General features: G+C 42.9%; 1 protein-coding gene across 1 annotated transcript in view; it reads right to left on the reverse strand.

Moving 5' to 3' along the window:
- The window catches only part of vps26a (VPS26, retromer complex component A), a 52,019-nt gene that overhangs the window by 10,171 nt on the left and 29,366 nt on the right, over positions 1 to 12,482 (reverse strand). Inside the window, exon 5 of the mRNA XM_048551024.1 lies at positions 5,718 to 5,882. Coding sequence (XP_048406981.1) covers positions 5,718 to 5,882 — 165 coding nt within the window. The remainder of the gene's footprint in view (positions 1 to 5,717; positions 5,883 to 12,482) is intronic.

A 12,482-nucleotide genomic window follows, 5' to 3' on the forward strand; every position in this document is an offset into this window, starting at 1 on the left:
AGTGCTCAGTCACTGAACATATTCACAACAGATTGGCAACATACATTCAAAGAAGATCATAACCTATTGCACAAAGCCTGGTTTGGCCACATGTGGAGTATTGTGTCCAGTTCTGGTCACCTCATTACAGGAAAGATGTGGAAGCATTGGAAAAGACACACAGAGGAGATTTACCAGGATGTTGCCTGGAATGGAGGGAAGATCTCACGAGGAAAGGTTGAGAGCTAGGGATTTTCTCTTTAGAGCGACAAAGGATGAGAGGTGACTTGATAGAGGTGTACAAAATAGTTAGAGGTATAGATAGAGTGGACAGCCAGAAACTTTTTCCTGCGGTGGAGGTAGCTATTACAAGGCGGCATAGTTTTAAAGTGAGTGGGGGTAGCTTAGGTTTTGGAGTAGATTTGTAGCTCGGGTTGTGGGTGTGGAGGTTGGTTGGCTTGACGAGCTGATTTGTTGTTCTGCAGACGTTTCGTTACCATGCTGGGTAACATCATCAGTGCAGCCTCCAATGAAGTGTCTGTGTTTTCCTGCCTGGTTTCTGCAGTCAGACTGCCTCACTTCCGGTTTTCTTTAGTAGTGGAATATATATGGAAACAAGTTCCATGCGTTTATTAATGGCTTTCTTCGAGGAGTACTCAGCTTCTAGGAAGTCTCGTGCCTCTCTCTGCTGAGCTTGTTCCAGTCGAAGTGGCCGTTCTCCTTATCCATGTGGATTGAGGTAAGTCAGTATTGGTTGTGTCTTCTCGTAGCCAGTTGGGGTTCATGTACCCTTGTAGTTAGTTTCCTTCCTGTTTGTCTGACGCAGTGTTTCTCACATTCTCTGAAGAGGATCTTATAGATGACATTGGTCCTGTTCATGGCAGGGAGTGGGTCTTTAGTCCGGGTGAGCAGCTGTCGTGGGGTTGATGTGGGCTTGTGCCACTGATACCCAGCAGTCACTGGAGTCTAATGGTTAGTTCCGATGTGTTTCTGATGGAGGGTAGTGCGATGAGTGTGTCAGGGAGTGTAGTATCTTCTGGCCCAGTTTTTTGGATATCCATTATCCTTGAAAACCTGGAGGAAGAAGTATTCTTCTTCGTCTTGGCGTACTTCTGTATTGCTGTAGTGTGCTGTGTTTAAATAGTGTTCGCACGCTGCTTTGTTGTGGTGTGTTGGAATGGTTACTATTGAAGTTCAGTACCTGGTCTGTGTGTGTGGCTTTTCGGTGTACTTTCATTTGGAGTACCCCATTTGTCTTGCATTGTATCATGACGTATCACAATAAGAGCTGTTTGTTCTTCTCCTCCTCGCCGGTGAATTTTATTCCGGTGAGGGAGTTGTTTATAAGCTGGTGTGTCTCCTCTAGTTTGGTCCATTTAATGGTGACAAAGGTGTCGTCCACATAGCCTATCCATTCTTTTGGTTGGATTAGTGGAAGGGCTGTCCTTTCTAGAGTGGAGGTAGATATAGGGGAATGTCAGAGGTAGGTTCTTTACTCAGAGTGGTAGGAGTGTGGAATCAGCCTCATCAGGAACATTTAAGCAGCTATTAGACAGGCATATGGATGATAGTATAAGGTAGGGGTGGAGGTTAGATAGACTTTAGGATTAGGATAAAAGTTTGGCACAACATCGTGGGCTGAAGGGCCTGTACGGTACTCAACGGTCAAAAAACAGTCAAATATATTTCATAGCCAGAGGGCATGAACAATAATCCCAAAGAAACTGTATTTGCTTCTGTCTTCATTTTTAAATTCTTTTGAAAATAAACAATGTTGCCAGACACAATTTGGGTCAGCACATGATCATTCTTCCAGAAGCTTCTGAGCCCAGTGCATTGGATAGATAGTCTGTCTAAAACTGACATAAGGGGCCTGGGAGCAAGCTGTCCACTTCTACCCAACTCTGGACAAAGGAAGATATCAGCAGTAATTTGAAAAGCGAATGCAATCCAAAAGGCAGGGTCTGGCCCACTTTAGTAAAGGAGACGAGTATAAAAGGGGAAGGAGTAAATCAAGCAATGCCGAACTGTCTCAGGATAGGTGCGGGCATCTGAACCCCAATCAACATTCCCTCTAAGCTCTGCACGCAGTGGCTCCAAGGGTTCACGCACAAATGATGGAACAATGTCGTTCACAGCACTGACTTCAGTTTGCAGAAATCGCTGCCATGCACGAAGCTTGAAGGTCTGTGGAAGAAAGACAATTAGTTCCCCATTTCCCCCCTTGTCCATGAAAATATATTCATGGCACTGTAGGAAGATATTATCCTAAATATCCAGAAGAAAGATTTAACTATTTCCCAGCAATATCCTTCACTGACACTCAACTCCAGCGAAACAATACTCCTTCCCTGTCTTTAATTTCTCACTCTATTGACTAGGTTGCAAACATTTCTTTTTAGCAACTTTTAGCACATTCACCAGATGTGAATCATAGTCACATCTGCCCCACAGGCATCAGCTAATATACTGACATTTTCCTCATTGAACTGAGAGCTGTTTTTTCAAGCCCTGTTGGCATGGACTGCTAAAATACCTTACAATTTTTAAAATCTTTCCAGTTCTAAATGACCTGAAGGCTCCTAAAACCAAACTCTCTTTTGCTGGTATGGATCTATTCATATTGAACCAAGACTGCCTGTGGCCCTTATCTGTTTTGACTTTCTCTGGCTCATTAATGCTCAACGTAGAAACACTTCCAGACACTTCTCGACTTCATGGCATCTCTGCAGGAGTTTGTCAGTGTGGATGTTTTTGAGTCAACTTGTTCAGAGATATTATTACACACCTTTGGAGCAGGTGGTGCTTGAATATGGGTCCCCTAAGCCCAATGGTAGAGATACTACTACTGTGCCATTAGCCTTCATCAGGGGAATTTCCAAGGCCCAACCACCTGAAGCTGCTTCATCAATGACCTGATCCTACGATGCAGGGAAGTGGTGTATGTGCATGCGCATACTGATGACTGCATAATATGCAGTATCATTTGCAAATCCTCAGATTCTGAAGCATAGGAACATGGAACTTGAGGAGCAGACCATTCAGCTCTGAGCTCTGTCATGTGATCCGATTGTGGTCTCAATTCCACATTTTTGTCTGATCCCCACCCCCACCCTACACTCCATCACCCTTCATTATCAAAATCTGCCCTGAATAAATCCAATGATTTTGAATCTCCACTGCTTTCTGATAAAAAGAATTCCACAAACAAAATAGCAGCCTTCAGAAATAAAAATCTCTCATTTCAGACTTCAAATTCTTATACTGCATTCCCTAGCTCATACAATAGAAGCCCTACTGTGTGAGGCAGGCCATTCGGCCCCATGAGTTCATACCAACCCACGAAGAGCATCCTACCCAGACCCACACCCCTACCCTATCCCTGTAACCCTACATTTCCCACCTAACCTACTCATCTCTAAATTATGGGAGGAAACCAGATCATTGGAAGGAAACCCACCTAAGGGGAGAATGTGCAAACTCCACACTGACAGTCACCCAAGGCGGGAATTGAACTCAGGTTCCTGGCACAGCAGTGCTAACTACTAAGCCACTGTGCAACTCCAAGTTTAGTCTCACCCAGAAGAGCAAACACATTCCCTGTATTCACCTTGTCAAATCCCCTCAGGATCTTATGCATTTCAATAAGATTACGTATTATCTAAACTCCAAAAGGGTAAAAGCACAATCTGTTCAACTTTCCTTCATCAGATTATCTTTTCAAGCCATGAATAAATTTACTGAGCTTTCTCTGAACTGTTAATAATGCAGTGATATCTTTTTCAAATAGACTCTTTTTTTTGGTACAAATTTGCTCTCATGTGGTCTCACCAAGGTCCTGTGCAGATGAATCCCCCAACTATCTATATCATGGGACACAAACAAAATCCTGCAGATGCTGGAAATCTGAAAATAAAAGTGCTAGAGAAACTCAGGAGGTCAGGCATCATCTGCAGAGAGAGAAACAGATTTGACGTCTTAAGTCTGGTGCACAAAGTAATATCATATCAGACTCAAAACATTAACTTAGTTTTCCCCTCCACAGATGCTACCATACTTGGTGAGTTTCTTCAGCACTTTGATTTTATCTAAATACCGGGGGGGTACCATTGACCAGAAACTGACATGGACTAGCCAGAAAAATAGTGCGACTTACAACCATACCAGAGGCTAGGAATTCTGCAGTGAGTAACTCACTTCCTGTCTCCACAAAGCATGTTCACTAACTACAAGGAACAAGTCAACAATGTGACACAATACTCCCCCGCTGAGTGCAGTTCAAATAACACTCAAGACACTTGACACTGTCCAGGACAAAGCAGCCCAACTGAGTCATATCCCGATACTACATTCAATGCTTACTCCTTCACCAACATATGGTGGCAGCAGGATGTACAATCTACAAGATATACTTCAGCAACTCATCAAGGTTCCTTCCAAACCCATGAACTTTTCTACCTAATTGAATGACAGCAGCAGATCCATCAAAACATACTATCTACCAGTTTTTCTCGCAGGCATTCCACCATCCTGATTTGGACAGACTTGCACTTACAACTGCTGGGTGCTTCAGTAATGAAGTACTGTTGAAGTATAGAGGGAGGTGATGGCCAAGTGGTATTATCGCTGGACTGTTAATCCAAAGACCCAGATAACATTCTGGGGACCCGGGTTCAAATCCCACCATGGCAGACGGTGGAATTTGAATTCAATAAAAATCTGGAATTAAGAGTCAAATGATGACCCTGAATCAATTGCTGATTGTTGGAAAACCCCATCTGGGCCACTAATGTCCTTAAGGGAAGGAAACTGCCACCCTTACCTGGTCTGGCCTACCTGTGACTCCAGACCCACAACAATGTGGTTGACTCCTAACTGCCCTCTGGGCAATTAGGCATGGGCAATAAATGCTGCCCAGCCAGCGATGCCTTCATCCCATGAATGAATAAAGAAAAAAAAACTCGCTGTCATAATGTAGAGAAGAAACCAATTTTTCTCCGTCAAGCTCCACAAACAAATCAGCCAGATAATCTGTTTTAGTGATGTTGATTGAGGGATAAATACTGGCCAGTACACTGCACTTTCAATGGTGCTCAGTGCTGTAGTGGAGTTTTGACCTACATTTATCTCCCCCAGACGGTGTACGTTTTTGGAATCCTTGTGTAAGGCTGACTAAGAAAGGGACTTTCTTATCAGGAGAGGCTGACTAGGTTGAGCCAGTACTCATTAAAACTTAGAAGAACGAGGAATGATCTTATTGAAGTGTACAAACCTTTTTTTATGGGCTTTCACATTGTTTCCCCATTGTAGGGCTGTCCAAGGCTACAGGGCATTATCACAGAACAAGCGCTCACCCATTTAATACAGTTGTAGCGAAATTTCTTCTGAGGATAGTGAATTTGTGGAATTCTTTACTGGAGAGGGTTGTCAAAGCTGGATTGTTGAGTATATTCCAGCCAGACATAAACAGATCTTTAATCAGTAAGGATATAGAGGGTTACGGGAAAAGGCAACAAAATGGAGTTGAGGATTATCAGGTCAGCCACAATCTCACTGAATGATAGAGAGATTTAATAGGTCAAATCAACTACTTCGACATCTTGCAGTCCTGGAGTGGGACCTGAAACTATAACACGTTGTGACTCAGAGGCGTGACCAAACCATGGCTGATACACTTAGCACGGCATGTGAGAACAATAAAATCAAAAGCATTCTGTCCCAGTGCTGTACTGACTCACTTTGACTTGTTATATTCAAACTCTATGTGTAAACAGTCCTCAATGCCCACTTCCATTTTGATGGAGTTGTTGACATCTGGGTATGTGGCAAGCTGGTGCACAATCAGATCATATTCCTTTACCAGGTCACTTAAACTTCGCACAATTGTCACTCTCAGAAAATATCTAGAGGGGAAGCAAAACAACAAGTGAGATTGCACACTTACAAGAGAAATAAAACCTCAGAAATAATCTCAAACTAAAGCTGAATGCCCCAGAGTCTCATAACAATCAGGATGTAACTTTTCTGACGAGGTATCATCGATGGGTTATAAACTGAGAGGAAAAAAGCAGTGTTAATTCACCTCTGGGCTGGAAATCCCACACCACTTCACATTTACCATGCTCTGCTGGCTGTATATTTTTATAGATAAATAACATACACATATGAACTCAAACTCATTTGTTTCACCTGTAGTGGATAACTTAAAGCCTTTGAAATCCACTGATGAGTTTTAAAAAATGTTCCTGCAATTCAGAAAAACAGTAAATCAAATCAGGGAGACAACACCAGGTTTTACAGCCAATAAAGGAAGCAATTTTGAAATGTAGCCAAGGAAAGTACCAATTTGCACACATCGATGTTGCACAAACAGCAATGAGCTAAGCGACCAGGTAATTTTCTTTCATGGGAGTTGTTTGAGATGATCTTGTGGAACAATGGGTAGTATCTGGAAGTTCTGGATTGGAATCCTATCTCAGGACATGAGTCAAGGACAGAGTGTTCATAATGCAGGCAGGCCAAATGAGTATCACACATTACAAACCCTTTCTCCACACACCAACAGCAGGCAGCAAAAGGAGGAGAGATTCCTGGCCAGCTGTCATGTGTCGGCAAGAATTCAGAACTTCATCAATCATTACCTCTCACTTCAGGCTACATGTATGGAAAAGCATGTTGCCCCAGCAACAACTGCCTAGATTCTGGTTGACTCAATCCAATTGAATGTCAGAGAATGAACTGGTGCCAACAAGCTATCTACCACGGTGATGGTCATTGTTTCATGTGTCGGTCCTGCCTTCCACAGAGAATGAAAAACGGATGGAAGATTTTTGATGAGAGATATTCACTATGACATCAGGAGAACTCCCTGGCTCTTACTATAATGCTTAAGGGGCTTTTACCACTGTCTGAAGGGGCAGATGTGGTCTCAGGTTAAAGTTTAATCCAAACAAGCCGCATCTCCAACCATACAGCACTCCCTTAGTGTCAGGATAGTTTACAGCAGTCAAGTGTTGCCTTTTCCCACAACCCTCTATATTCTTGACAAATCTACTCAAATTTTAAAATAATGTAATTAGCAGATTTAAGGAGGAGGAACCCATGTAAGTGGTTTACTTGAAATTTTTGAAGGCTTTCAATAAAGTCCAACATAAAGGTGTAGCAATGTAGCACGGGGTAGTGTATTAATAACTTGTTCCAAGAGGCAGGCTATGACTAGTGGTGTAGTGCAGGGATCAGTACATGGACCCCAGCTATTCATAATATGTATGTTAATAATTTTGTTGAGGGAACTAAGTGAAATATCTCCCAGTTTGCAGTTGACACAAAGCTTGCTGAGAGGGTGATCTGAAAGGAAGATGCAGAGACACTTCAATGTGATTCAGGCAAGCCGAGTGGCAAATGATGCATCAATGTAAGGTTATCCACTTTGGCCGTAAAGACCGAAAAGCAGATTACTGAATAGCGATAAAGGAGGGGTATCACAAGATCTGGGTATCCTTGTACTCCTGTCACTGCAAGTTTGAAAGCAGCTGTAGCAGGTGAAGGAGGAAAATGGAGTACACTGGCCTTCATAGAACAAAGTAAAATGCAGCACAAGAACAGGCCCTTCAGCCCTCCAAGCCTGCACCAAACAATTTTGTTCCCCCCTATATTAAACATTCACTTACAGGATCCAATTTCCCCTACTCCCTTCCTATGTGTGTATTTGTCCAGGTGCATCTTGAATGCTGCTATTTTGCCTGCTTACACTACCTCCCCTGGCAGTGCGCCAGGCACTCACCACCGTATGTAAAACCTGCCTCGTATATCTCTTTGAAACTTTACCCCAGCACCCCTCTGTACCTTGACCCCTCCACGCAGGGAAAAAGCCTCATACTTCCACTTTATCTATGCCATTCACAAGCTTATAAACTATCAGGTTGCCCCCTCAACCATCTGCATTCCAATGTAAGCAAACCCAGCCTATCCAACCTTTCTTCATAGCTAAAATTTCCCCGCATCAGGCAACATCCTGGTAAACCTTTTCTGTACCCTCAAGGCATCCTCATCCTTCTGACAGCACGGTGACCAGAACTGTACGCAATTTAGGGCAGCACGGTGGTTAGCACTGCTGCCTCAGTGCCAGGGACCCGGGTTCATTTCCACCCTCGAGGCGACTGTCTGTGTGGAGTTTGCATTTCTCCCTGTGTCTGTGTGGGTGTTTTCTCCCACAGTCCAAAGATGTGCAGGCTAGGTGGGGTGATCATGCTAAATTGCCCGTAGCGTTCAGGGATTTGTATATTAGGTGGGTTATGGAGGATGGGTTTGGGTGGGTGCTCTGAGGGTCAGTGTGGACTTGTTGGGATGAAGGGCCTGTATTCACAAGGTAGGGATTTATAATTCTGCAATCTGTTCTATTCCAAATACGGCCTAACTAAAGTTCTATAAAGCTGCAGCATATCCTTATACTCAATACCACTTCTAATGTAGGCAAGCATGTCATAGGCCTTTTCTTATTACCTTATACACCTGCACTGCCACGTTCAATGCTCTGTGGGCCTGCATACCCAGATCTCTTGATATTAATCGTTCTGCCAATCATTATAATTGCCACCTGGACTTGACCTTCCAAACTCACTTTTCCAGAATTGCAGAATCCCTATAGTGTGGAAGCAGGCCATTGAGCCCCTAAAGATCATACTGACCCCCTGATAAGCATCCCACCTAAACTCATCCCCCTACCCTATCCCTGTAATCCTGTATTTCGCGTGGCTAAGCGACATAGCCTGCACATCCCTGGACACTATGGGGCAATTTAGCACTGCCAATCCACCAATCCTGCACACTTGACTTTGGGAGAAAACCACTGCGTCCAGAGGATACTCGTACTGACACAGGGAGAACATGCAAACTCCACATAAAGTCATCCAAGGATGGAAGCGAGCCCAGTTTCCTAGCCCTGTGAGGCAGCAGTGCTAACCACTGAACCACAGTACCATTTTTCTGCCCATGCCTCCAACTGATCTATATCCTGCTGTATCCTCTGACAATAGAACATTACAGCACAGTACAGGCCCTTCGGCCCTCGATGTTGTGCCGACCTATCTTACCAATTTCAAGCCCATCTAACCTACACTATTCCATGTACGTCCATATGCTTGTCCAATGATGACTTAAATGTACCGAAAGTTGGCGAATCTACTACCGTTGCAGGCAAAGCGTTCCATTCCCTTACTACTCTCTGAGTAAAGAAACTACCTCTGACATCTGTCCTATATCTTTCACCCCTCAAGTTAAAGCTATGCCCCCTTGTGTTCGCCGTCACCATCCTAGGAAAAAGGCTCTCCCTATCCACCCTATCTAATCCTCTGGTTATTTTGTATGTTTCAATTAAGTCACCTCTCAACCTTCTTCTCTCTAATGACAACAGCCTCAAGTCCCTCAGCCTTTCCTCGTAAGACCTTCCCTCCATACCAGGCAACATCCCAGTAAATCTCCTCTGCACCCTTTCCAAAGCTTCCACTTCCTCCTTATAATGTGATGACCAGAACTGTACACAATACTCCAAGTGCGGCCGCACCAGAGTTTTGTACAGCTTCACCATAACCTCTTGGTTCCGGAACTCGATCCCTCTATTAATAAAAGCTAAAACACTGTATGCCTTCTTAACAGCCCTGTCAACCTGGGTGGCAACTTTCAAGGATCTGTGTACATGGACACAGATCTCTCTGCTCATCGACACTACTAAGAATCTTACCATTAGCCCTGTACTTTGCCTTCTGGTTACTCCTACCAAAGTGCATCACCTCACACTTGTACATTTTGGGTTGGGACCGTACTTCAGAAATGCCCCACTTCTGACAAAGGGTCCTGATCCAAAATGTCATCTTTCCTGCTCCTCTGATGCTGCCTGGCCTGCTGTATTCCTCCAGCTCCACACCGTGTTACCTTTGACTCCAGCATCGGCAGTTTTTACTATCTCTTTGGATAGAGAAGGTCTGGTCAGGAAAACTCAGCATGGATTTCTGCAGGGGACGTCATGTCTGGCAAACTTTTTAAGGGTTTTTAGAAAAGGTCACCAAGGGGATGGATGAGGATAGGGTGGTGAATGTTGTCTATATGGACTTTGACAAAGTCCGATACATCAGGCTAGTCATGGAAGTTAGGCTGCATGAGTTCTAGAGAAGGCTAGCTAATTGGATTCAAAATTGGCTTGATGGTAGGAAGCAGAAGATGATGGTTAAAGGTTATTTCTCAAACTGGGGGCCTGTGGCTATTGGTATGCCACAGGGATCAGTGTTGGAACCTTTGTTATTGATATGGATGCGAATGGACAAGGCATGATTAGTAAGTTTGCAGATAAAACAAAATTAGGAGGTTTTATTGGTAGTGGGGAAGATTATCAAAAATTACAAAGGGATCTTGATCAGTTGGAAAAGTGGACTCAGGATTGGCAAATTAAATCAATACAGATAAGTGAGAGGTGTTGCATTTTTGAAATTCAAACCAAGGTGGGACTTATATAGTAAATAGCAAGGTCCTGAGGAGTGTTATGGAACAGAGGGACCTAGGAGTACAAGTACATAGTTTGTTGAAAGCAGGGTTACAGGTAGACAGGGTGGTAAAGAAAGCATGTAGCATGCTCGCTTTCATCGGTTGAGGCACTGAGTACAGAAGTTGGGATAATAAAATGTGAGGCTGGATGAACACAGCAGGCCAAGCAGCATCTCAGGAGCACAAAAGCTGACGTTTCGGGCCTAGACCCTTCATCATCATCTCTCTGATGAAGGGTCTAGGCCCGAAACGTCAGCTTTTGTGCTCCTGAGATGCTGCTTGGCCTGCTGTGTTCATCCAGCCTCACATTTTATTATCTTGGATTCTCCAGCATCTGCAGTTTCCATTATCACAGGAGTTGGGATGTTATGTTGCAGTTGTATAAGCCATTGGTGAGGTCGCATTTGGAATATTATGTCCAATTTGGTCATCCTGTTATAGGAAACATAATTCAACTGGACAGCATGCAATGAAGATTTACGAGGATGTTGCTAGGATTAGCAGGCCTGAGTTATTGGGAGAGGTTGGCAAGGAGAGGACTTTATTCCTTGGAACATAGGAGAATGAGGGGTGATCTTAGTGAGGTGTAAAAAATCATGAAGGGCATAGATAGGATGAAAGCATATAGTCTTCTTCAGAGGGATGAGGAATTGAAAACTAAAGGGCACAGGTTTAAGGTGAGAGACGATAGATTTAAGGAGAACCCAAGGGACAACTTCTTCACGCATAGAGTGATACTGGAATGAGCTGAACAGAAAGTGGTTGAGGCAGGTACAATAGCAACATTTAAAAACATTTGGATAGGTACATGTATGGGAAGAGATTAGAGGGGAATGGACCAAACGTGGGCAATTGGAACTGGCTGAGTGAGCACCATGGTCAGCGTGGACCAGTTTGGGCTGAATGGCCTGTTTCCATGCTGTATTACTCTACAACTCTTATCAGTCATGATATTGCTCATCAGCAATCAGTCATGGAGCTAACTAGGCAACAGACTCGCTTAGATCTGGAAATGGGTAATGTGGCACATTTAATAAATTACCCCAGAGTAAAAAAAAATCCAGGGTGTCGTGATCAGAACACAATTTAATATTCAGTTTAAGAGTGAGCAACTTCAGTCAAATATGACTGTGCTCAACTTAATAAAAAAGGAAATTACAATGAAATGAGAATAAAGTTAGCTAAAGTAGACTGGGCAGATATATTAGCAGGAATGACAGTAAGCAAGCAGTGACAGACATTTGAGGTAATTCATTACTCTCAACAATAATATGTCAGTAAAGAGGAAAGAAGAGAGATAAACCAATCATGGCTAATCAAGTTGATGAAATTAAGTTGAAATAAAAAAGTTAAACAAAAAGGAGGCAAAAGTCAGCGAGCAAGTTGAGCAAAGGAGGACCAAAAAAAATTAAAGAGAACAAGTGAACTACAAAGGCAAATAAGTGAGGAATATAAAAACTGACAAAAAGTTTCTTTTATATATATATAAAATCAGAAATGTCAAAGTGAATATAAGCCCCTTAGAAAATTAATCTAAGTATTTATGGGATACAAGGAAATGGCAGCGGAGTTAACCAGATATTTTACATTAGCCTTTAAGATACCACATACATCCTATTAACATATAAGAATATGGGGGAGGAATGCAATATCATCACTGGAGTAGTAGTATTAGACAAACTAATGGGACTAAAAGCAGTTAAGTCCCTGACCCTGTGGCTTATATCTTGGGATTCTAAAAGGAGTAGCTACAGAGCCAGTGGATGTATTGGTTGTAACTTTCCAAAAACCGTTGGATTTGAGAAAAGTAGCAGAGGATTGAAAAAAATGACAATATGGCACCCTTAATTTCAAAAGGGGAGGCAGGCAGAAAACAGATAATTATAGGCCGATTAACCTAAAATCTATTGAAATAAAACTGAAATCAATTATTAATCAATTAAAGCAGAACATTTGGATCATAATGT

Source organism: Stegostoma tigrinum, chromosome 20 (genome assembly GCF_030684315.1).
Source record: "Stegostoma tigrinum isolate sSteTig4 chromosome 20, sSteTig4.hap1, whole genome shotgun sequence".
Lineage (NCBI taxonomy): Eukaryota > Metazoa > Chordata > Chondrichthyes > Orectolobiformes > Stegostomatidae > Stegostoma > Stegostoma tigrinum.